This window comes from Aspergillus neoniger, assembly GCF_003184625.1.
Source record: "Aspergillus neoniger CBS 115656 unplaced genomic scaffold BO87scaffold_16, whole genome shotgun sequence".
In the NCBI taxonomy this organism is placed as follows: domain Eukaryota; kingdom Fungi; phylum Ascomycota; class Eurotiomycetes; order Eurotiales; family Aspergillaceae; genus Aspergillus; species Aspergillus neoniger.
The window spans coordinates 109,283-133,787 of record NW_020291144.1 but is presented as its reverse complement, the minus strand read 5'-3'; the positions used below and the strand labels follow the sequence as shown (position 1 = coordinate 133,787).

Here is a 24,505-nt window from a genome sequence, read left to right as displayed (position 1 = left end):
GAAGAGTTAGGAAGCTCACCGCTCAGAATAGAGGGGCAACAAAGTAGGACAACCACCAAATGCTTGAGTATGCCTAAAATCATGACAAATGGGTAGAAAATGATAGTCGACTACGGTTGGTCTGTCATATTGGGCTCGAAGCTCATAATGCATGTGTGGTGTATGTCTACCTGAGGCGCATACCGGTTTTCAGGCAGCGACACAGGGCATCACCCCACCGGGTGGCAACAAGAAACCATAATGCACATTGTATGTATTATGACGGTACAGAAAAAACAGCAAGTCTCGGAACGTCTTTTATTTTCATGAATTGGTATCAACACGGTCAGAAATACGGACATACAATTATTCAGGCCAGACCGCCTTGGTTGTGTCTTTCTGTTGCCAAACGTCCCTGGAGCCCTTTCGAAGGGTCGGAGAACCTCAACTTGCCAGAGGTGAGCCGGTTATGTCTATCACAAAAATCAAATCACAGGAAGTAGTCGGGTGTGCGCCTCGAGACCATGGGTTCTCCTGCGCGCGGGCAGGGATCGAATTGTAAGCTGTCGATTGCGTCAGTAAATACCTTCTCCGATTGAAATGGTGGGGTCACCGCATACAAGGTATATTTCAGATGCTCGTCAATTTCCATAATTGCGGCTTGGTTACCGCAGCGGTAGCAGTAGTTAGGAGCTAGAGAGACATAGTTAGCCATGACCGCCATATCACGCGTGACGTGAGCCAAATTCTGCAGTGCAGCATACCGGAGAAAATCGTGACCACATTTCTATCCTGGGACCAGTTGTAACCCTCCATTACCAGCTGGTGCGCCCGTGCCACCAGAGTCAAGCCATTGTTGTGATTAAATGCCTCCGAAATATCCTGCCCGAATGTGTATCCAGCACCACGGGGAGAGATACCCCAGCCGCATCGGTCGTCGGGGTCACTCCACAGAAGGTCACACATGGGACCCTCGTGCGGGACCTCCTGAATCCGATCCAGAGAGCGGATGTTGTCGAGGGTGTCGATCGACGGACTCAGACCGCCGTGCAGACAGAAGATCTGGTTCTCGATAAGTGCGGTGAGGGGGAGGTAGTCGAAAAGGTCGGTGAAGTATTTCCACACGTTAGCGTTGCCGTACTTGCGCAGGCACTCATCGTAGAAGCCGTAGACTTGCGTGATCTGGCGCGACTCGTGGTTTCCTCGCAGGATGGTGATACGCTGGGGGTAACGGATTTTGAGGCAGACAAGGAGCGTGACGGTCTCTACAGAGTAGTAACCACGGTCGACGTAGTCACCTAGTGGGCGGGCGGGTGAGCCAAGGGGGACGACTGGCATAAGCGGTAACACGCCAACTCACCCATAAACAGGTAGTTTGTATCCGGATTGGGGCCACCAATGCGGAACAGCTCCATCAGATCATGGAACTGACCGTGTATATCACCGCACACAGTCACTGGACATTTCTATAGATTGGGAAGAGTCAGTCCCGATCGGTCGCAACGGCCGCGGGGCCACGAGCAGGGCCGGGCAGCGCGGGAAGGCAGGCCACAACAACAACAGCAGAAAAGTCAATCACATACCACGGGCTGCACGTTCGACTCATCCTGCAGAACCTCTCTTGCCTATGTAGAAAAACACGACCACGATTAGGACTATTCATTTCCGAAGACACCCAAAATTCCCAGCAGAAGCAGCACACACCCGATCACAAAGCCTCCGGACATCTTCCTCCGCTAGTTGCTTGCAGGTCATCAAGCTTTCGATCCATCCATCGAGGGTGGGTATGGACCCCGGGTCGGTGGTCGGGGAGAGGTGGTGAGGTTCGGGCGACCGCGCCGTATCGATCTCCATGTTATTGTCCATTGAAAGTGACCACCAAGAGCGAAGATGAGGGTGGTGGGGGGAAAGAGAGCGAGTTCAAGATGACTGCAACCGAGGGGGGGTTGGTGGAGCGGGACCAACTGGGGAGGGGAGGTCTCGTGAGGGAGGGCGTGGATTTCTTAGAGGGGGGGGGGGAGGAACCAGGTCGGTCGGACGAGACACGGTGCACCAACGGAAATTGAACGACGGACCAAGAATGGGACAGCAAGCCCTGTCACCCACAGATTGAAGAAAGATAAGAGGGGCAAATAAGGGGGTTTGAAATGTGGAGGAATGGGGGGGGGGGGAAGGAAGAGATGAAGGGAAAAGGTTGGGGGGTAGGGGAATGACAAGAGAGAATAAGGAAAGGGAGGTGTGAGCTGGGATGGCGGTGGTCGCTGGTGGCTGCTGCTGGTAGTGGTGGTGGTCAGAGGTACAACTAGCAGTATGTTCTTGCTGGTCGTGCAAAACTCGCCCAAAACTGGGCTTCCCAAGTCCGTGCGCCACACCGCCCGCCTTCCCCTTCCAGCTTGTGCATCAGCCACACTTACCCTGTTCTTATTCTTTTTTCTGCCCTTTTCTTGCCCCAGAAATTATTACAGCTTTCTATGGTACCCGCCACAAAAAGCATTGGTGTGGAGGGAACAGAAACAACAATACATTCATTGAATTTACTGATTGCTTGATATCAAACATCTCAATTGTTCCATGACAGAATAACACCAATTTCAACATTCATATACATACAAAAATCATATCATCACTCATTCTGTGTCATCACGTCGTGCACTAACTAGTTATGTACCGTGTAGTTTTCAAACAAACTTTGGTCTGCAAAAATTCCGCCCCCAAGCCTCAGCCGCCGCGCTTAAATGATGTCACCACCAAATCCTCCGAACCCTCCGCCAAACCCGCGTCCCCCATACGGCCCCTGTCCTCGTCCAAATGGTGCCCCTTGTCCGGGCCCTACCGGATCATACCGCGATCCTGGTGGTGCTTGAGGATCGTACCCTTGTCCACGAGGTCCACCAAACAGAGGATCATCGAACGTGGGGTGCATACCACCACCGCCGCCACCTCCCAGCCCAGGGCCTATACCTCCTCGCAAAGGATCATTCGGGCCTAGTCCCGCTGGGTACAAATCTCGGTCTCCAATGTTCATCGGGTTTCTTCCTCCCATACCTCCCGGGTATCCTCGAGGCGGTCTCTGGATCTCGAACTCATCCTCGAATCCTGGTGGCGGAAAATCCCCAGCTGGGACGGGTCGTCGGGGAGGCACCGCCAGGGGGTCGTCAAATGGGTACGGACGAGCGGGTTGGGGCATCGGATCGTCTCGTAGAGGATCATGGCGTGGAGGTCTTTCCAGAGTTCTTTCGCGCAACGTCTCCTGTGGCTGGTCGGAATCTTCGTAGCCTTCTTTATATAGTCCAGGCGCCAGCTTCTGAATGACGTTGATCTTGAATAATCCGATCAAGTCCTGAATACGAGAGGGAGATATAAATGCTTCGCGAAGTGCTGCTGGGAGATCCTCGGCGGTAGGGGGCAAGGGAAGCGCGGATTCGGAGACGTAGTCTTTCACCGGAAGATCGAAGGATGTCGTTCTGTCATCGCCCAAAGCCAAGGCAAAAATGACAGCGTTATTCCCGAGTCGGCTAATCTTGAGCAGATATTGCATCGATGACTGTGAGTGGGCGTAGCGGAAAGCAAAGGCCGTGTTGGCGTTCCATTCTGCGGGGAGTGAGGGGCTATCGGATTGATTCTCTGAGAGGTTGAGAATTATCAGTAAGGCGTATTTCTTTACCTTGCAGTGTTCGCATCGCACGTACCTAGCGTGTGGTCTTCCCCAAGTCCAACTAAGCGGAAGCCGACTGCTGTCATGGACGCATGGCCGACTAGAGCGATCGCCTCGTATGGCGTCTTGAGGCTAGGCGGCGCGGCCCCATCTGCACGAAGAGCTGTTGCGGCGATCGCCAACACACTGTCCGAGCTTAAGGAACCAGTGCTTTCAGCCATCTTGATGAATGACAAAGATGGTTTCTGAAAAGAGAAGGTGTGAGATGTGAGTGTGAAGATGTCTGTATTTAAGAGGGGACTTGAGGGCGCTTACGACTCCATTGCAGCCTGCGGAGAACCTCAGATCTATGATTAGTCAGGATCGCGCCTTCCCAGATAGATAACACCATCGACTACTATACTACAGTCAATCTGTCACTTCACATATTAGTTTAATGGTGCTAATACATCTAGAATACAACTACTAGTTTTGACCTACTGGACGTTTTGCCAAGTCAATGAATGTCACCATAGACTGGGCTAGAGTTGTTTAATGATTTACTTGTTACTACATATATATTTCACGGCTCATTAAGACTGCTCTTAGTAGTAGTACAATGATGAACTGATTAGATCAACCACTGTTAAGTTTCCACTCTAATTACATACCATCACACCATGCATTTACTCCTTACTAGAGGATAACTTATAAGCATGAGATTACAGAAAATGCTCGGACGAGGATCTGCCAATGACATAGGGGGTTAGCACCCGATTACGTTAACCAACGAGGCTGCTTGGGGTGACACAGGAGAGTGATAAGGACATCCACCAAAGCAGTGAACCTACTAGTCGCTTCTCTCTTTGAGAATCTCATGCTTGACATAGAGAAGAGACGACCGGACAGCTGCAACATTGCTTGAGCTATTTAAAGACTTACAGTTTCAACTTTATCACAAAACCCAAAGAACTCTCCGAGCATGTCTCGAGTCTGAAAACCTTACTTCCTGCAGGAACCTGTGCCATAAGCCGACTGCTATTGGTGGCGGCATCTATCAATTCCTCGAACCCGTTTCAGAAGTACGAACGCTTCTCTAATTGCTTATGATGGACAGACGATGATAGCACGACCTCGAGGATCAGATTGGTTCAATGACCTTTGTGTACAATCAAATCTTATGCAAAGGGCAGATGACCAATACCCGATGACTGTAAACTATACCCTGTCCCGCAGGGCCTTCGATTAAGAATGCAATATCTACAACATTGCCCTGGGGAACTTCTTCATCGCCTGACGAACTCCCAAATCGGCCAGAATCTCTTCCGTGCCACCCAAGATGGCATCAAACTTGTATGTCCGGTGGAACATCTCAATGACCTTACCCATGCCGGACTGGGTCAAACCCCGTCCACCAAAGATGTTGGTCGCAAGGTCGGCGATCTCCTGTGCGGAGCGGGTGGCATGAGACTTCAGCAGGCCGATGGGACCACCCAGATTAGCCGACTGCTGCGCATAGGTCATGTTGCACATCTGGTATGCAATAGATTCCAGCCAGGCCTGGTTCGATTCGCAAAGTGAGATCATTCGGGCAAGTCTGAGATATGTTAGCCTGTTGGAGACCCGTCAAAAACGTCGGAAACTTACTTTTGCCGCATAACAGGCTGCTCAATCAGCTTCTTGCCAAAGACGATGCGTTGGTTGCACCACTTCATGCACTCCTCCACAACGGTCATGCACATGCGGACCACACTGCAACACATCATAAAGCGCTCGTGGTTGAAGTTGCTCATAATCACAATGAAACCCTTATCCTCCTCACCCAGAAGGTTCTCCACAGGGACCTTGACGTTCTCGAACTGAACAAACGCGGTGGCAGCTGCTGTCGAGTAGGAGGTCTTGATCTGCTTAGTCTCCACTCCTTCGTCGCGGGGAATCAGGAGCACTGAGAAACCCTTTTCGGTTCGGCAGCCAGTGACGAAGTAGTCGCAGAACATGCCATTGGTGATCCATTTCCTGGCATAAAAGTAAGTTTTGTATCTCTGATCGAAGGACCGAGCTATACGTACTTGGTTCCGTTCACGATGAAGTGCTTGCCGTCCGGGGTTTTCTTCGCGGTTGTGCGAAGACCAGCGACATCACTACCGGCGAATGCCTCTGTAACCGCCAGACACATCTTCTTCTTTCCAGACAGAACCTCGTCTGTGATCTTCTGCCGAAGAGGCTCATTACGAAGCCACTGCTGGACGGCAGTCAAACTAATACACATGCCTGCCATGTTACCGTCCTGGAAGCCTGCTAACAGTCAGTACAATGTCCCACCGGCCCAGGCCAACATGAAGAGCCAACTAACCTCGAGCATTAGATCTCACCAACTCCTGCGAGAGCACCATATCATGCAAGTAATCGAATTCTTTTCCATCGATGACACCGCCCAGAAGCTTCCGCCCGTGCAAATGCTTTCCCGGACCCAGGCGCATTGCTAGAATTCCTGCCTCCGCCATGCGATCGATCAACTCCTGACTGATATAGGTGCCATCCTTCTCCTTCTCCTGTGCCTCAGGGGTAATATAGCGATCCGTGAACTCCCGGAGAGCTTTCTGGAGTCGGCGATGACTGTCATTGAAGTAGGGGCTCTTGAATTGCGGACGCAGCCACAGAGGCTCGGCGTAGGGAACCTGGCTCAGGCTGCCGGGCTCGGGGGTGACAATTTCTGGGGTTTCGCCGGCTACCGTTCCAATGCAAAGATCCTTGTATTTCTCGAGGACTTCCTGTCGATGAAGATTATAGAAATCGACCGTGGCATCCGTGCCTGCGACCTGGTTCAAAACCACACTGCCACCGGGATGTGCATCGATGAAATCGGTCAAATCGTACACGCGGTGATCGATAATGCACCAAACAGAATCCTCCGTGTTGTGCTGCGCAACCTCGGCGCGGGTGAAGGTCTTCGACATGGTCGCGTTGTTGCTATGTCACAGCTTCAAATACCACAACAAACAAAAAGAAACTCAGAGCCTTGCAGAAATCGAACAAGAGCTGCAGAAGAAGAATGCGGGGAAGTAAATCCGTCCACGGTCTGGTTTTAAGTCATTGTTGCCAATCAATGCGAGTGGATTAGTATCCCTTAAAGCATGCCCCGATGGGCCGAGGCTTTTACCATATTAGGACAAGGCCGATCATCTGAAAGTTCACCGAGACCACGGTTAGCTTCAGCTTTGGACCCTCTTCGCCTTTCTCATTATTGTTCATATACCTTACAGTAACTCGAACTTGTGTCCCCAATAAAGAAGTCAATATTACAAGAACCAAGACGCGATCGCGCACTGCATGTGAAGCAGTGATAGCAAAGTGAATGACCTGTCGTATCTGCAGAACGGCGCGTGATGCTCACCATCAGGCAATCGGCCAATTTACCCGGAACTGCCTCGGTTATGCTGACATTGGAACGGACCATCACTGGCTCAGATTGGTGGCGTGGCGTATGATCTCAATTATGAGAATTGACACAGCTGAGTGGCTCGAGCTTCTTCAGAGCCAATGATAGACAGGATGATAGGATTCTGGCCGCTATCGACTGCGGAGACAAGTGTTTACACAGTTATTATGGTCAATGGCCGCTGTCTACAACATGCACCGCCTGCTAAGAATTGAAATGGTAAGCTGATAGTAAACTACTATAGATTCATCACTCCTATATTCTCTGACTTTTCCGCTTGTGGAATTGTTCTTTTCAAATTATCGCACTAAAAGCAGCACCCATCACGGTCTCTTTGCTACCTGCAGATTGCCTATAAAGTTCGACAACAGTCTATACTATACACCCTTACCCCTCTACGAAACCTCCAACCTCAACGCATCATACTGCACATACACCGTCGCCGGCAAAATCGCCGTCTCAGTATCTGTCGCATTGTACGGGAGATGCAAGGTCAAAACATTATTGCCGACTTTCAGCCAATCCGTCGGGAACTCCATGCGCGAGCGGACCTGATAGCAACTCACAGCCGACCGGACAATGCAGCTACTTGACTGATTGAACCCAACTAGAAGGGTCAGGGGCTCCGCCTGGTCGTTGATGTAACTCTCCAAGGCGAGATTGGCATATGGTTCCGACGCATTGTACACGTCTGTGTTGCCGGAGGCCGCTTTCGCTCCCGCTAACTGAATGGTCAACGTGGCCTTGGACCGCTCTGCGAGATCGTCCTCACTCAGAGGGAAGTTGATCGTCCAGTCGTGCGTGGTATCGTATTCGACGCGCGGATCGTTCGGTGTCGGCCCGAATACTGACCAGTGGACAGTGTTCAGATCGGTTGCGGGATCGCTGGTGCCGATGGTATAGTTGATTCCGTCAGGGAAGTCCGACTGCCAGTCGTATGCACCCCAGTAGATCAAGTACTCTGGAGGGTGAAGCGGGTGTGTAGGGTCCTTCGCAACGCCGTGTCGAAACTCCCCGGAAGACTTGTCTGGCGTGCCTAGTCGCCAGATCTCGGTGCCTGCGGACTCTGCCTCCCAGGTTTCTTCAATAGTGGTTTTCTTGCCGGCCTTCACTTGCACGCCGTCGCGTACGAAGTCGCCAAAGATGCCGTCGGCGTATACAGTGAGTCGGTAGGGTCCCTCCTTGACGTGGTCCACGTTGAACTGTCCGGAGTTGTCGACCTCAGCCCAATACTGGTATGAGGATGAGTTCACCGAGTTGTCCTGGAAGTACTGTCCGTCCACGGTCAGGACCGCGATAGGTCTAGTGGCACCTTTGGGAAGCTCGATCTTCCCTTGAACGCTGCCGCGTTGGCTGGAGGGGGCGTATCCGACGACGTGTTTGGCGATGGAGTCGTAGAAGTCGACGTTCCAGCTCGGGTCTGCTAGGGATTCTGCATCAGATTTCAGCTCCTTCAGAGACGCAGTGGAGCCCTTTCCGCCGTTGAAGTGATAGTACTGAGGGCCGAAGGTGCGATCGAAGCCGTAGGTGATGTTGGGAGTGCCTTCACCGTGGTGGTTGGACACGAGGTAGTTGTAGACGATGCCGTCGACCGTGAGATCCGAGTGCAGGGGGCCCTAAGCAGGTCGTCAGTACATTCCTTCCCCCGCTAGAGAACGCAAGCACATACACCGTAGTAAGTATCCTAAACCAAACACAAGTTGCCTCATTAGCCACGAATCCAATAAACTTTCGAGGATACGACATACCTTAGTATTCATAACCAACCAAGCCCCAAACGTACTCCCATTCGAGGTACTCCCATCAGCATACATGCCATGAACGGAATTATCCCTCCACGCTAGTAAACAGCCACAAGTCAGCCATACCCCCCCAAAAACCACATCCATAAAAAACGTACAACATACCATTCGAAAACGTATACTTAGTAAAATAATCCGCAAACTGAACATAATACGCATCACCGGGAGTATTATTAAACGTCCAGGTAGCATCCTGCACGACAACCTCCTCCTCGACAGCCTTGGTACTGGGCAACGGCGCAGTCTGCTCCTCACTGGACGTCAAATGCGTCCAAAGCTCCGTGTTTGGCCGAAACAGCGTGCGGAACTCCTGCAAGTTGCGCAAGAATGGCGTCGTCCGGTTGTAATACGCTAATCGGCTGAATGTGTGTAGGCCTGTTTCGCCGTCGCGCAGGAACCAGTATTGTTGGAAGTGTTGGCCTGTCGGGGGGTAGGTCTCGTCCATGAGGACTCCGGCATAGTGGGTTCCGGATTTGTCGACGCCCGTGAGGAGCTGGAGCGTTGGGGAGGTTGAGCCTGGGGTGTAGAAGCCTGAGGGGATGCAGTAGCAGTCGAGGTAGGGGCCGACGCCGGTGTCGCCGGATTGGGGTCCCAGGAGGTCTTGGTTGTCGAGGTAGAGGTCGGTGATTCGGCCTTGGGATTTGGAGAAGTTGGCGGTGAGGCGGTTGTTGGTTAGGGTTATGGTGGTGTTGGTTTGGGTGGTGTGGAGGGTTGCGGTGGTGAGGGGGAGGAGGAGGGAGGTTGGGATGAGGGGGTGGAGGAGGCGCATTGTGGTGGTGGTGGTGGTGGTGGTGGTGGTGGTGGTGGTGGTGGTGGTGCTGTCTGGAGGAGATGGATATGCACCCTGTATGTGGGATTGGAGGGTTCTGTGGAGAATAGATTGTATGCCATCTTATAGTTTTTGTGGTGGTGAGAGTGCTGAGGTGCGGATTGCATTACCCCGAATGAGGAGATTGACAGATGTTGTTGTGCAGGGCCAAGAAGTGTGTGTGATTGCATGACAGGAAGAAATTAGTGACTTGAGGGTGTTTAAGTGCCCGTCAATGGCTGCAGAGGCTGTCGCTTAGAATCTGGGGTAAATCGCGGGGATTTAGCAGCCAAGCGAGACGGAGAAATTGTTGCCAGTCATTCACCGGAGAAATAGCTCGGCCAGCATTGCCCCGATAATTTTTGTAGCTTCGATCCCCTCATAGACTGTCTTTGTGGGGAAGCTATCATGAGCTACTACTAGGTGCACTGGTATCGAAAGCTCTAGTCTGCTGTGAGCAGAGCACTATATCAGTAATGTTTCTGCCATGCATCCACATCTATCCTGGATAGCCGGGTTTGGCACCAAAGACATGTCCTTGCGCAAAGCACTCTCCCCAAGGAGATCCCTACGACCAAAGTCAATGGCGATGGTAAGTGCCGTGTTCACTGCCGGATAGTCCATCAAAGTGTCATCAGTCGCGTCAGTCTTCATTGAAAGTTCTCCTTGAACCCCTGGACTCAATACAGAACTAACCACACGTCCATACAGTACATGATCAATCCAGCCAAGACGACATCCGAAATTCAGAGCCATTTCCGGGAATCTAGCCGATAGACTTCCGACACGCAAAGTTAGATCTGGAGCCAGTCAAATGCGGGGATCCATCCGTACCCCGGATCAAGACCCCCTGAACCCTGGTACATGCTAGCAACTAGCTTCCCCCAGACTCGCGACAACATCAGGGTCTTATAAAGTTGGGACGAAGATCAACGGACCCGCATCCGACGCCCGTCACCGAACATTCCGTCGGATGCCATCCCGGTCAACGTTGGCTTGGGTCTGCAGTGTATAACCTCGGGTAGCAGGCTGTTGGCCACTACTGAGCTCAGAATTCGGAATCAATTCCTCTCATCAGTGGTTAGTTGGTGATGATCCGCATGATATACCTTCTTGGCATCCAGCTGCCCAAGGACCGTGCACTCTGTTGATATGGCGTTCAGCTTGGCTCAGCTCCAGTCCCGTGGCCATGGCCTGCAAGGGGACCGGAACGCACACCGCGGTGCAGGGCTGCCCGGAATATAAAGTAGGCTGAAGACTAGTATCTTTGCATAGAGCTGTTGGTAGTGTTAGTCCTCACCAACACCGCTGCCTCTGGCTTTAATCTCTTTTACCACCCATACCTCGACGCCTCGATCTGCGCCCAACATAATCTTTTCTGCAGCCATGACAGAAGAAGTATCCATGGGCACCGACATGGCCCGCTCTGACACACTGAAGAAGAACGGCCATGAAGAGGTTTATCTTGAGAATGTATCCCCCACGCCACCTGACCAGCAGCCCAATAGGAGCTCTTGGACAGATACCTCTCCCACCAACCCTCAGAATTGGCCTGTCTGGAAGAAAAATGCCCAAATCCTGATGGTGGCCTTTCATTCGATGGCTGCAACCTTCATGGCGGCCGGCATTATACCGGCCTACGACATCATGGCTGAAAGGTACAACGTAACCGTGCCACAAGCCAGTTATCTTACCTCTGTCCAGGTCCGTGATATCGTTACTTCTTCCTCCCTTGACAGAGTCCATTCGTTCCTCATTTATATTGAAAGGATCGCCCGACTCACATCGATCATCCATACAGATCTTGCTCTTAGGGATTTGTCCCCTTTTCTGGAGACCTATTACCTCTACCTACGGACGATACCATGTTTTCCTGTTTTCGGTCCTTGGAAGTATGGTTTGCAATATCGGCGGAGCTCGTTGTACTACTTACGGAACACAAATGGTCACTCGAGTGCTCACAGCAGTCCTGATTTCTCCTCCTATTGGAATAGGCAGCGGTGTGATCACGGAGCTGTGTGAGCCAGAGAAGCGAGCCCAGAAACTTGGATGGTGGACACTTATGTTGACCCTTGGAACTCCAGGTGGGCCATTCATCATGGGATTTGTCACAAAGCGCATTGGGTTTGGGTGGATCTACTGGATATTCGCCATTATGAACTTCGGGCAGTTCATCGCTTACCTGCTCTTGGGTGAAGAAACGCTATACATTCCGGCCGAAGGTGGTCCTTCTGATGCAGCGGTGGCGAGATCTCGCTTCGTACAGAAGTTTATCCCTCGCCGGATCAACCCTCGTCCCCTTAAGATTCGCGAATTCATCGAGCCACTTCTTTTTACGAGGCTGCCTAGGGTGCTGATTCCTGCATGCGCTCATTCTATAGTGTTTTGCTATGGAAACATTGCTCTGGTTGTTGAAATGCCAATCGCTTTTGGTGAGAAGTTTGACTTCGATTCGCAGCAAATTGGTCTGCAGTTCATTGCTATCATTATCGGGTGTGTCCTCGGCGAGCAGTTGAGTGGCCCCATGTCAGACCGGTTTCTGCAAGTCATGCATAAAAGAAGAGGATATCACCGCCCTGCAGACCGGCTATGGCTCTCATACATTGGAATTGCCACTGTCATTGCCGGCCTTCTCGTATGGGGCTTCCAGCTACAGAAGGCTACCAGCTGGAACGTGACCCCATGTGTCGGTGCAGCAATCGCCAGTTTTGGAAACCAAATCATAACGACAATCCTGATTTCGTTCGCCATCGACAGCTATAAGGAAGCATCGACCAGTATCGGCGTCTGCATCAATGTCTTTCGACATGTTTATGGTTTTGTAAGTCAAAGAGCACCAAGCGTTAGTGGTTCTTCGCTAATGGTTTCAGATCGGTCCTTTCTATTTCCCTGACATGTTCGAGGCTTTGGGCTTGGGTGGTGCAGCTGGTGTCATGTGTGCTATCATCGGAGTCTGCGCACTTCTCCCAATCATCGCCATACATTTCGTTGCTACGCGCGCAGACCAGAAGATGCAGGATGATGTTACGGACTGATGTGATCATGGCATGGAAGAACCTATACTATAGAATTAGTGATGTACAAAATGAAGTAGCAATATTTGTCAGCTCTGTCTTGAATGACTTACAGCCCTGAATACGTCGTGAATTTATTGAAGAAAGGACATTACGTTCTCCCACAGCTGCCTTGCTTAGACCGACGCCATGCTGTAATTACCTGGTTTGCTCGAAACAAGTTTCAAATTCACACTCGTGTAGCAGACCGAGAAACAAAGTTGGTTCTGCAAAGTGCGTATGTAGAAAGGAATTCACCATCAGGAAGCTTGCTCAGAAGAGGTTGCTGGGAACACTGTTCAACCATGACATATCTTGAAAGTCTGGGAAGTCAAGGCTATCCAACAGTATTGAATTGATACCCTCCCCTAAAGAAAGATCGCCGAGACCATTAGACGCAGGGTTCGTGGGGAAAGCGCTCGTTTGGTGGTCATGGAGTGGAGGCCCTTCGGATACTACCCGTTCGTAGAGAATTTCGAGAGCTGCAACACATCGCCGGGCGGACGTGCTGTGGCTATGATATCTTTGCAATACCTCCAAAGCGTTTTCCCACGACTGCGTGATTGCAGCTTCAGTCACCTCTTCTAATAAAGTAGGACAGAGACGACCGGCTATGAGGACGGTGGCAGCGGTATAAACGTCTGTACATCATGAGATTCGCTGACAGTTATTCACCAGGGCTAGACTACTCACACAGGATGTTGTACCACCAAGCAGGAAGAGGGCCTGAACTTCCATCGGCGGGCATATTACTGTGTATTAGCCCGATAACCTCTTGCGCGACCTTGACGCAAATGGTCGAGCATTGCAGTGCAACTCGCTGAGGAAAAGAGTCTTGCAGGGAAATCATCGGATCCGCAATCCCGATCTCACGTGAAGTACAGTATCTGGACAGGATGGGTCTGAAGAGAAGCATCCTTACGTGAAGGAATCTTGTAAGAGGGTTAGTTTGGCAATTGACCAATTAACACATACTAGGCAACATACCTTGCACGCAATACAACACTTTGGTGGTAGAAAACTGTATATCCGCCCCCCAGATGAGATTCACCTCGCAAGTGTGATGGTAGGCTTCGGGACCACTTCGTAAGTGCCCGGTCGAGTTCGAATATCGTCCGCTCTCCCTGATTTGCTTCTTTATTGAAGTAATAGTCATAGATGTTTTCTGGGCTTTCATCGGTTGTCGGACTGTACAGACTCAACAGGATATCGTTCAGGATTTCATAAAGCTCAAGAGACTTTGCATAGAATGCCATGACTGACGGTCGGTCTGCTGGCTGAGTCACCTCGGACCCAGAGACTGCAGGGATATACTCCTCATCCACCGTAGCCGGGAGAGGGACCGATCCGCATGACGCCTTGGAGATCATGGCAGGGCGCCCAAATGTCATGGATATAACTCTACACGATGTCAATATTTGAACAGAACGACTGATTGGATTGAAGTCACGTACCGATCCATCAGGACACATCCGTGCCATATTTTGCGAGCCAGCTGTTGCTCCTGGGGATTATGTAGACGAGCGATCGTCTGGGGAAGGTGCAAGCCAAGGCCTTGGGCATTGCGGATAGCCAGCCCGGTGACAATCCAGCACTGATGGGCGGAGTCGGTGCTTTGCAAATACTGAGCCATTAGAAGCAGACATTGAATCAGAGCAGCGGAGCCTGTGTTCCAGAGGTTGAATTGAAGAAGATCTTTTGCACGAGTAAAGAATGCATCTGCAGAAGCCTCTCGCTCCTCTGGTGGGATAAAGTCAGCCAGTTGACAGGCCAGTGCAAAAATGACATTGACGGTACACATAAGCATGTTTTCATCAGATTGAAGAGCCTCCCCAGTCCAAATCATCTCATACTCTCTTCTCAACTGAAGGCTGTCAACGAGTGGATATAGTGGGAAAACAAACTCCCAGTAAACCCCCATGAGGCTATCTGCCGTCTTTCGTGGAGGGAGGACATAGTTGGGGACTGTGGATAACCGTGGCTTCTTCGTGGCCATCAAACTGGGAGGCGGACCGACCCCAAGAATCGAATCCGAAGTGTGGCGGTTCGGCGAGGATACCTTCTTATCTATGGCAGTTTTGATTTGACGGATAAAGCTGGCAGCACTGGAGCTGCCAAAAAAGCCCTGTGTGGGACGTTCATCCTCCACGGCACCCATCATGGCATTGACACTGTCCGTTGGGTCTTTCAGTCGAAGCGACTGATCCAGCGAGGCTGGTGATTGATAGGTAGTGTGCCTGGTGACAAGATGGGGATTCCCTTTGGGTGTACATTGTGAGGTGCTTCGCGCCGGAGAAAGATGGTCCGCATTCGTCGTAGTTGTAGAAATAATGCTCCTAGGTCGGTTTTGGCAAACGGGCACCTCCAAAGAGGGCGAGGTATGATGCTGCAAAGTGTGAGTGTGACCTGAACATACTACTACTCTCACAGGCGGTAGGTGGTATATTCTGGGATGCTGGAAGGCAACGGAGCAAAGAGTAGCTTACCTGCAACTGGTCCGAGCCATCATAAGATTGCGCAGGCCCTCCTTCTCCACTGTCATAAAAGGAACGAGGACTCTCTAGATGCTTGATCCGGCTTTCCAGACTTTCGATGTAACTGCCATGATGAATAGAGTGTTAGTTCGGGTGGACAAATCGGGAAGGAGCCCGTTAGTGCCTGAGGCAGCCAGAAGGGCACTCACTTGCGAACTGCTCGCTTTTTCTCCAATTCCCCAGTGTAAACACATTGGCTTCCCTGGTCCACTCGTTTTGCGCACGGCCCACAGACTTGGCACTCAGAGATTAGCGACGTAACTTGGGTCTCTCGGAAGAGTCACACAAGTGAGGCAATACGCACCGGGTTGTCTCCCGTCACAACGGACCTTCCGAGCACGGCATTCGTCGCAAGCAATTGCGACTTTGCGACGTTTATTGGGGCGACCAGAGCTGTCGGAATGACGAACATGAGAGTCTTGCACGCTAGACATGGTGGGGAGGTATCTGGGGTGTCATGCGATCCTGGACAAAAGACCCCGGAGATACAGCAAGTAGTTGGGGCGATGCAGAAGGAAGAAAATCCGGGGTCGCGGGGAACGGGATCTCTTCCGGTGGAGGCCGGATGACTAAATTGACATGAGCCAGCCACGGATTACTGAACTCGTATTGAGGGAGGAAAATTTAATTCCTGCTGTACTGGATTTCAACATGTCGAGGTTCACGCAATGTGCACATCATGTTCGTCGTACTTGCGTAAGTTGATTGCAGTGGACTGACTGACTATAGGCGGGCTTTGTTGGCCCGGAATGGCTCCCGAAGTGTCCCAGCAAGTATATTGCACAGAGTGATGAAGGAAAACTTGAAACATTGACTGAAGAGCTCCATAATGCCAGCCTGACTAGCAAAAGAAAGACCTATCAATATAAAAGTCTATTAAAAAAGCATGAGAGCAAAAAGTTATGTGAGTAAAAAACAAAACAAATGACCGATCCCGGGATCGAACCGGGGACCTTCTGTGAGCTTCAATTATGTAAGACAGACGCCCTAAAACCACTAGGCCAATCGGTCTGATGATAAAGATTCTATACTCTCCAAGGGCATCTCCTGCTCAAGCTCTGCGCAACTCGAGCCTTGCTTCCTACCAGCCTAGTAATTCAACACGGACGCTTAAAACTATGTCAACAAACCAAGGTATATTGAGTCCTGAGCTTCGATCAACTCAAGGTTATATAGAATAAACGGACTCCCAAGTGACCGAGGAAGATTCTGTACTTAGACAACAACTAACGAAGAAAGGGCCAATAAAGAAGAGTAACGAACTCCAAAACATTCAAATACTATGACGCGCAAACATCAACAAATCATCTTCTGACCCCATTGATACCACCCAACTGTACATTATCCAGCATTAGCTGAGAGAGTCGCCCCGGGATGTTCGCCCAGCGAAGAGTGACATTTACATCAGGCGCCCAATGGCAATGCATGGGAGGCTGATGAGGTTATTGCTCTGTGTCAAGGTGATTGTCAGTATCTTTCATCTGACCTGGTAAGGAATCCAGGTCACTCACGCCTTCAGAGCAGCAGGCAACGCTCCGAGATCCTTCTTCATTGCCGCCTGTTATTGGATAAATTGATCAGCTTCTATACCTAGCAAACACTTTAAGGAGACCAACTTACAAGGGCCACAGTTGTTTCCACCTTGCAATTCGCCGGGTACACCCTCGCCCAATCCGGCCCGGAAGCGACTCTCATCTTGGCGGGACAGGCCATGCTCTGGACTGAAACCCTGGCAGCACTTTACATTGTTCGTTCCGCAGCTATTCTGAGCAAGAGAGCTGCCGAGTCCTGATTCTGAGCGGTCGTTGTGGCTGATCCACTGGTAGCTTCGAGGGACAGCACCGGCCATGGCGGTGGCCGCGATGAGGGTAGCAACTGCGAAGAACTTCATGATGATTGATGGTTGGATAGAGGTAAAGACGAGTAGTAGATTGTTTGCGTGATGTGTGAGATAGACAAGAGAAAATCTTGGATTGTGCTGTTGATGGGTTGGAAGGATGGCTGCGAGATGCCTTCTTATAGTTGTTGAGCTGCACCTGGATGCCCTTTAGTATGGAATATTAAGGCCCTCTGAAAACCTCTGCGATGATGAAGCTTTCAACCGCCGATTAGGATTCAACACACTCTTGTCTAGAAATCAGACTAACTCCTTGCATGAGGATAGTCTTGGTGGTGGCAGTGCGCATTCTACAGCGCTGAAGTTCTCTCGGAAGAAAGATCGTCAAGGACTATTCAATTGACATCGAGGATATGTGTAGCGAAGTCCTCGCCAACGTAGTTACTCCTGCATGAATCGCTTATGCAACCTCTGCATACATTCCGGGATTAGTGAGCTGTGTTCGGGGCAAATCCCCACAGAGATGCATGATATTCAGGGGATATATATGACATATCACTTGCAGCAGATGTCGTTCCGAACCTCATGCGATTTGTGGACGGATCTAGCATAGGTACGGAGTGGTATCCGGAAGACACATGAGTTCGTGACATCTCATGTGTGACCCACCGGATGAGTCTGATATCACAGAAAATCGCCCAAAAAGATTGTCTGGAAGGCAAAATGTGTCAGTTGTTCAGAAATGAGCCCTCGGATGAATAACAAATTATCCTAGCTATTTTCCGGTATATCTGCGATCAAAGAATGCTTGTCGGGTTAATACATCAGTGTTTATGATAGTTCATTGAGTCGAATATACTATCTCTAACACCTGCACGCTAGCTCCACGAAGCCAGAGGAGAACAACACAAAGTTTCCTTGATATGGTGGATACAACCATCTCCCAATTGAAAGAAGCAAGTTATAGCTCGCTTTAGAACAGGGGATTTAGCCAAGAATAGTGCTCATTTGTGGGTCCACAAGTCAGTCCCAAGATAGTCCGCAACATGGAGAATAATGTTTGTCTCAACAGCAAGCACTGACCACCTGGTGACTATCATTTCCTCAACAATGCAGATAGATCTTTGAGATCGACTGACTAGCACTTTGGGTGCATGAACAAAAGTCAGCAGACTGCAAACATCATCTCCACTTTGCCGACTAGGGACACTATACGGAGTACACAATTAGCAGTGTAAAGGAGCTATACGCAACTGACAGTCACTGGTTATGGCTGCACCCTATACTATCTTAGCAGGAATCCATGTATTCAGTTGCCTGGGCTACTGGATGTAATGATAGCCGTGCCTATTGTCACGCTATCTAGGGTTGCGTAGTACTCTGGGGAGATGGACACTCACATCTCACGGACCAGTTCGAGTCGCACTACGACGGTGGTGTCTGTCGGCTGCCGTCGGAGACTGTAACATCAGGTATGTTATTTGTAATATATCGTTGCATAACCAATGGAAACATGCAAGTACGACATGTAATATAATAAGCAACCACACTTCGACATTCTACCTCCGAATCATAACCAAGCATGACCTCAAAACAAAAGTATTCGCAGAAATCACGGCCATGCGGGCATACATTGACACACATTGAATTTTTCAAATACATTGTTCACCAGTCGTATAGTTACAAGTTAACGAGCACAATAGAAATATTTTAAGTATGCTATACACACGTTTGACACCTATGTTGGTGGACCGAGAAGGCTTCACATGCACCGCCGAACCCTATCTAAATATCATAGAACGCAGAACACACAACACACAAGTAGCAGAAGCGTTGTATCGGTCCATCACAGCAAATACACTACCTCTCAAAAACAAACGTGCCCCGTTCTAAGTAGATAATCCAGCCACGGTCATCGATCCCTCTGCGGGAGGATAATGATCCCAGCACATCTTCCTTCAGTTCCGTCCGGCGACGGAGACTTTCTGATCCTTTGCCGCAGATATAAACCCACCACCTCGACCGACCTTGACAAGATCTAACCACCCTGTCACCTGTCCACGACTAATTTGCCTCGCTATCTTTTCCCCATTAAGCTTAACCTTGATTCCTCAGGTGTACATCATGTCAAAACCAACCATCGCCTTCCTCGGCGCCACAGGCGGCTGTATCAACGCCTGCCTCGCCCACACCCTACAGAATGGCTACCACGCTGTCGCACTAGCCCGCACTCCATCCAAGCTTATAGCCCTCCTCCGCACTCAAAATATAAACCAAGAGACCCTGGACTCCCGGCTCCGTATAGTCACCGGCGATGCGACCGACCCAGAAGCCGTGAAGAACACACTTCTCCTACATCCATCCTCTTCTACTCCAACCCTAGTCTCCCAAATTATCTCCGGCATCGGCGCCACAGGACAACTTCGTGGCTGGGCATTCGAATTTGACCAGCCGCATATTTGCGAGGAAGCGACGCGGGTACTCCTCACAGCGCTGCGGGATATCTACAACACATATCCGGAGATCCTACTCCCTGCGAACCTTATAGCTCGGCCGCTCCTAACCGTTCTCTCTGGTATGGGCGTCGATCCGAGCCAGAGGCAGTTGGATGTGCCGTTCTTGTTCCGGCGGGTGTATCATGGGCTGCTGCATGTGCCGCATGCGGATAAGTGGGTGATGGAGGAGATGTTGGCGGAGAGGGAGGCGAGGGAGTTGTTTCGGGGAGTGGTGATCGTCAGGCCAGGGAGCTTGTTGACTGGGGATCATATGCTGGGGTCGGGGTATGGGCTTGAAAAAGTTCGTGTGGGCACGGAGAGGGAGAAACCTGCCGTGGGATGGACGATTCCGAGGGCGAATGTCGGCGAGTGGGTTTTTCGGGAGGTGGTGGTTGGGGGTGGGGAGAGGTGGGTGGATGAGAAGGTGACGTTGACTTGTTGGTAAGGATGCTGTCTGTTTGTTTGCGAGTTGGATGTGTTGTTGGTGCTTATTGAATGAGGGTTTGGGTTATTGTTCAGTTATGGGTTAAAGCAAGTAGTATGAGATTGATGTGAAATGACAATGTAATTATTTCATGGTGATTCGGCTGTCGCATACCGTCGGACATGTATCAATAGCCCTAATGAAATTATAGCATGTACTTGGCTAGAGAGTCAGAGATACATGTCGTAGATGGACAGTTGAGTCATCAGTTGAAATTCAGTCTATGAACGCCATGTTGTAGATATACGAGCCCATAACTATGTACATTTCCACTCCATTGCAATGAAAATATCAACAATACTCATAACCTCGTAATTTCATCCTGAACAGTAACCTACCAACTAAATGACTCCTCCACATAGCGTATACGCCTATACCCCCGTCTCATCGCCAAATGCACCGCCGCACGCGCTTCATCCGCCAACGCGGAAGGCCCACATACCAGTACCACAGCAGATGATTCACTGAGTTGGGCTTCGTGCGCGTGATCGAGGACGAGCGATTCCAGATTCGGCCGACCGGGAAGAAAATTTATGTTCCCAGTGTCTCCCTTCCAAAGATGGTCGCGGCTACTTCGCCGGTCTGTATCTGTATCACTTCCGTCGTCGTCGTCATCGCCGGACCTGGCGGGAGCGGGATTTGAGGACGAAGTGCAATAAAACTCCGCCCGGAAATCATCCCTCGCTAACGCAGGCGCTAATTCTTTCACTGCCACCTGCTGCGCGAATGCTTCTTGGCGGGTTACCCAGATTAGACGCATATCCTTCGTCTGTGTCGTGTTGCCGTCCTTTCTACTCGAAGAAAGGATCTGCTCTGACTCGGTAGATGACCGTACAATATGATCCTGGATATACGGTACCGCGGCTGCTATGCCCGTTCCTCCCGCTATTAGTAGGACAGATTCGTAGCTCCACAGTGGAAAGTGGTTGCCGTACGGCCCTTCGAGGAGGATGGTTGTGGTGGTGGTTAGATCGGGGGAGTTGATGCATTGCTGGCGAAGGGAGCGGGTCCAGCCGTCGTACGGACGGATCCAGAAGATGAATTTGGGGATTTGCTGCTGGATATGGCGGTTACGTTGGTGCTGTTGTGGGTGCTTGAGCTGTGTTTCGTCGGGGGTGGTTGTGCCTGGTGAGGATGGGTCGGAGAGGAGGGGGACTTGGGTGACGTCTATGTCTACTTCGTTGTCTTTTGTTGAGACGAATCTGCGGTCGTGGGTGTCGTAGGACCATGCGCCGAGTGTGAATGGGTGGCTTTCCCAACCGGTCAGTCGGAAGGGCTGGTACAGGTAGTAGAAGTCTCCCGGAGAGGGGCGGATGTGAGCTGATCCCGGGGTCACTTCTAGACGAATGACGTCGGATGATGGGTCGTAGGTTGCTGTGCTGCGCGTGTACTGGACGCCTTTTCCGGCGTTGGCTCGTACGTGGATGTTGCAGTAGATGAGGCGGATTAGGCGCAGGGATCGGTCGACGATCCAGATGGCTACTGCAGGCCAGAGGTAGTTCCAGTAGTCGTGGCCTTCGAAGATGATTGTGTGGCTGGAATAAAGTGGTTAGTGAATGTTAATGAGAATAGGTGAGAGGGCACTGACTAGAAGCAACCTAATAGAAGAGCAATGGAAAAGAGGATGTGTAGCAGTAGGAATGTCTCATATAACCGGTGGCGGAACCATTGCATGGCAAAGGGAAGAATAGCGACCATCACGACGGTTGCCTACAAATCGTTAGTCTTGAAACAAACAGTGGTTTGGGTGAAGCCTTACAAGTGTTCCCCAGATTAGATACGGCTTGTGAAGCTTCCTGATCACGTTGCCTTCTGTAATGTTGTCAGTCATGTGCCTGAGACTAGATGTGAGAAACATACTTTGGTACATGATGACAAGGTAGATGAGGGTATGCGCGACAGCCTGCAAAGTAGCAACCCACGCAACATGTCGATGAAATAAGTTGAATGTCCCAAAGCTCCATCCTGTCGCCCAAATGAAGATGTTGTTGCGTCCGGCAAAGAGCCACACCAGCGGGAGATTGGCGAAAGACAAGACACCGGTTCGGTCAGCGGCATAGCGCATAATTTGATCTGGTATGGAAGGCCAACTGAATACCGTCAGTTATGCTGCATCGTGTCCATAAATTGAGGAACGTACTAGAGATTTCCCTCAACTGGCCGGTACTCCAATGTGCAGACGACAACGCTCAATACCCAGAACAACAAAACGGTCACTGCTTCAATGCGCGTAGGAAACGTCCACCACAGCAGCTTCCGCCGTGGCGATGACAATGGGGCCGGTACCACAAGATGAGTTTGCAACCAGTGATATATTCCATCTAGCGGTATCCATAGCCATCTCACGCGGGATCGCGCCCACTGCCCTGCCTGAATGTCTACCGCGTGGAAGATGTGCCGCACGAGGCAATGGGAGATGCCAACCGCGAGGACGAGGACCCAGAATGCATATCCTAATAAGCTATTTCGGTCAGTTTCACTGTTGCGCATGACGGAGCATTGCTATCTTACCCAAATGCATTGTGCGACCAAACCTCGAATTGCCAAGTATCCTGCGCAGATGATGGTTAGAAGAGTGGTTGTAGTCATCACCAAGAACATACAATCGTGTCAAAGGTCCGACGATAGAAGGTCGGAGAGATGAGAACCGCAGTAGGCATGCGCTGCGACTTTGGAATCTGCCCATATTCAACGACAGGCATGCGACTGAGCGCATCGTGAGTGAGATTCTCGGCCACCTGCTCTCGAGGCATCAATTCGACCTTGCCATATTCCAGGCAGTAGCCTTGCAACTGAGCGAATCCGGCGGCTTGCTCCTCCTCCGTACAGTAAACATCCGCCGAGGCATACGTGGAAGTTACTTTCAGCCGGTTCTGACAGCGCGCCTCCCAGGCTCCTTGGGCCGGGTCGCCGGAAAAAGAGAGATAACCCAGGGCGGTGTACACCGCCGTCACGCATCCCTCGTCGGTTGGCGGCCGGCCGGCGCAGGCCAGCCCCAAGTATACCAGGAGGAAAAGCCAGCTGGTGGACAGCATGGCATCGAGGATCCGGATGGAGTGAGTGATGATTGAAGAGGGGAAAGACAAGCAGAGTCACGAAGCTCGGAGATGGCTGAGTGCGAGTGGGGCGTGACCGAGTCGCCCGCACCCTCCGACCGAGTCCGGCCGGGGGCGAAGTCTGAGACCCACGTGGTCCTGAGAGATGGAATGTATGGTACAGGTGCAAAGCCCGGTGCCTTGACTAGCGAAGCATAGTCTCAATGTTCTATCGTGATAACGAATATCTACACGGAACCTCGAAATAAACTCGGAGGAATACTCCCGAACGGGACAGTCGGACATACATGAACACAGTTAAGCCAACCTCGTGATCATCGGGATGGGGCCTATCTAATCTGATCGCGCCATCTGATAGCGCCCGAGCTATGATTCGCTACATTACATCCAGGCAGCATCCCTTCTGCCTCAGGCTGGAACACGCGATTCAGCGGAATTAATTGGGATTCTGTTCAGATCCAACGGCAAAAGTTGGATGACTGTTCCCCTTCACATGATGTTATTAGGATCTAACGGAGAATGGAAGATGTTGATTATATTTGTACATGATCTAAACGACATTATCAAGCGTATCTCCAGGCTGTGCCAAAAATGTAGCGCAAAACGAAGGGTAGGCTTTGTCGGCTACCAATGTAGATGAGAAGCAAATACCAGCATCAAAGCGCAGCGTAAATCATGTAGTGCGCGACCTCGCAAGTGCGTATATGGAAAGCAAGCAACAAATAAAATAAACGAGCCACTACCAAGGCAACGTCACCCGGAAAAATTAATGACCCTCTTTAGCCTGCCTCGGCGCTTTCTGAATGACCTCAATACCGGCAGTGTATTCAGGATATTGTCGTTCGCATCATATTTCTCGGCGGTGCTGACCAGATGTTCGGCTCGTTCAATTGTGCGGGGCGTCGATAGCTGTAGCGCAGCCTGCATCCGTAAATAAGTCAAGCAGGGGTCTTTAAGGTCGAAAGTATCTGATTGTCGTCTCAGGATCATGGGACAGCCTCCGTCAATGAGGGTTTTCGCTAGTGTGACCCCCAGCTCGGCTTCGCGCGGGTGTGATCCAGCGGGATTTTTCTTGGTGTTATCCTCGATATGCCTGAGATGGAGAAAGTGAGAGAGGCCGGATAAAGTCTGTATGTGAGTTCCTATTTTGACCAGCAGGGGTTTTTGCTGGCCTACCTTAACATTGATAGTAAGCTTATCCTTTGAAAGATCGAACTTTGCTCTTATAATAAGTCTCTGAGGTCCGATGGTATATGATGCAATGAGACCTATAGAATATATTCAGCAGTGTTTGGTAGTATTTCTTGTCTACCAGACGCTCAAAGGGTAACTTGGCCCACGCCACCTCACCAGGACCGGTAAAAACTGGGGGTGATAACTGCTT

General features: G+C 50.8%; 9 protein-coding genes and 1 non-coding gene across 10 annotated transcripts; 2 read left to right on the top strand and 8 right to left on the bottom strand.

The window, feature by feature from the left end:
• Window positions 1-86: 86 nt before the first annotated feature.
• Window positions 87-1,961, bottom strand: BO87DRAFT_53800 (serine/threonine-protein phosphatase). Its single transcript, XM_025629364.1, has 6 exons — window positions 1,684-1,961; window positions 1,563-1,604; window positions 1,340-1,445; window positions 744-1,277; window positions 600-672; window positions 87-542 (listed from the first exon to the last, which is right to left on the bottom strand). Exons 1-6 carry the CDS (start codon window positions 1,843-1,845, stop codon window positions 470-472), a joined length of 990 nt encoding a protein of 329 aa, XP_025479655.1. The 5' UTR covers window positions 1,846-1,961; the 3' UTR covers window positions 87-469.
• A 555-nt stretch (window positions 1,962-2,516) lies between these two features.
• BO87DRAFT_334547 (proteasome inhibitor PI31 family protein) lies at window positions 2,517-3,928 on the bottom strand. Its single transcript, XM_025620451.1, has 2 exons — window positions 3,669-3,928; window positions 2,517-3,603 (listed from the first exon to the last, which is right to left on the bottom strand). Exons 1-2 carry the CDS (start codon window positions 3,853-3,855, stop codon window positions 2,711-2,713), a joined length of 1,080 nt encoding a protein of 359 aa, XP_025479654.1. The 5' UTR covers window positions 3,856-3,928; the 3' UTR covers window positions 2,517-2,710.
• An 820-nt stretch (window positions 3,929-4,748) lies between these two features.
• On the bottom strand, window positions 4,749-6,570 carry BO87DRAFT_334546 (acyl-CoA dehydrogenase family protein; the record flags this gene model as incomplete). Its single annotated transcript, XM_025620450.1, has 4 exons — window positions 4,749-5,210; window positions 5,261-5,629; window positions 5,683-5,911; window positions 5,967-6,570. 4 exons carry the CDS (start codon window positions 6,568-6,570, stop codon window positions 4,874-4,876), a joined length of 1,539 nt encoding a protein of 512 aa, XP_025479653.1. The 3' UTR covers window positions 4,749-4,873.
• Window positions 6,571-7,433: 863 nt separating this feature from the next.
• rglB (polysaccharide lyase family 4 protein) lies at window positions 7,434-9,623 on the bottom strand (the record flags this gene model as incomplete). Its single annotated transcript, XM_025621490.1, has 4 exons — window positions 7,434-8,668; window positions 8,722-8,736; window positions 8,801-8,892; window positions 8,960-9,623. The coding sequence occupies 4 exons, from the start codon at window positions 9,621-9,623 to the stop codon at window positions 7,448-7,450; spliced, it is 1,992 nt and encodes a 663-aa protein (XP_025479652.1). The 3' UTR covers window positions 7,434-7,447.
• A 1,425-nt stretch (window positions 9,624-11,048) lies between these two features.
• BO87DRAFT_406732 (MFS multidrug transporter) lies at window positions 11,049-12,709 on the top strand (the record flags this gene model as incomplete). The annotated part of the gene is made up of 3 exons (XM_025626016.1): window positions 11,049-11,366; window positions 11,464-12,483; window positions 12,533-12,709. The coding sequence occupies 3 exons, from the start codon at window positions 11,049-11,051 to the stop codon at window positions 12,695-12,697; spliced, it is 1,503 nt and encodes a 500-aa protein (XP_025479651.1). The 3' UTR covers window positions 12,698-12,709.
• A 97-nt stretch (window positions 12,710-12,806) lies between these two features.
• BO87DRAFT_53718 (transcription factor domain-containing protein) lies at window positions 12,807-15,734 on the bottom strand. Its single transcript, XM_025629363.1, has 7 exons — window positions 15,554-15,734; window positions 15,399-15,483; window positions 15,202-15,313; window positions 14,170-15,101; window positions 13,703-14,116; window positions 13,409-13,647; window positions 12,807-13,356 (listed from the first exon to the last, which is right to left on the bottom strand). Exons 1-7 carry the CDS (start codon window positions 15,681-15,683, stop codon window positions 12,989-12,991), a joined length of 2,280 nt encoding a protein of 759 aa, XP_025479650.1. The 5' UTR covers window positions 15,684-15,734; the 3' UTR covers window positions 12,807-12,988.
• Window positions 15,735-16,174: 440 nt separating this feature from the next.
• BO87DRAFT_t138 lies at window positions 16,175-16,260 on the bottom strand. The gene has a single exon. It is a non-coding gene; the product is annotated as a tRNA-Val (tRNA).
• Window positions 16,261-16,648: 388 nt separating this feature from the next.
• BO87DRAFT_425949 (uncharacterized protein) lies at window positions 16,649-17,140 on the bottom strand (the record flags this gene model as incomplete). Its single annotated transcript, XM_025627334.1, has 3 exons — window positions 16,649-16,699; window positions 16,761-16,807; window positions 16,870-17,140. 3 exons carry the CDS (start codon window positions 17,138-17,140, stop codon window positions 16,649-16,651), a joined length of 369 nt encoding a protein of 122 aa, XP_025479649.1.
• Window positions 17,141-19,137: 1,997 nt separating this feature from the next.
• Window positions 19,138-20,026, top strand: BO87DRAFT_358829 (uncharacterized protein; the record flags this gene model as incomplete). The annotated part of the gene is made up of 1 exon (XM_025621489.1): window positions 19,138-20,026. The coding sequence occupies exon 1, from the start codon at window positions 19,211-19,213 to the stop codon at window positions 20,024-20,026; it is 816 nt and encodes a 271-aa protein (XP_025479648.1). The 5' UTR covers window positions 19,138-19,210.
• Window positions 20,027-20,299: 273 nt separating this feature from the next.
• BO87DRAFT_334531 (ferric reductase family protein) lies at window positions 20,300-23,100 on the bottom strand (the record flags this gene model as incomplete). Its single annotated transcript, XM_025620449.1, has 7 exons — window positions 20,300-21,600; window positions 21,654-21,775; window positions 21,825-21,877; window positions 21,926-22,155; window positions 22,206-22,526; window positions 22,577-22,617; window positions 22,669-23,100. The coding sequence occupies 7 exons, from the start codon at window positions 23,098-23,100 to the stop codon at window positions 20,400-20,402; spliced, it is 2,400 nt and encodes a 799-aa protein (XP_025479647.1). The 3' UTR covers window positions 20,300-20,399.
• Between the last annotated feature and the right edge of the window lie 1,405 nt (window positions 23,101-24,505).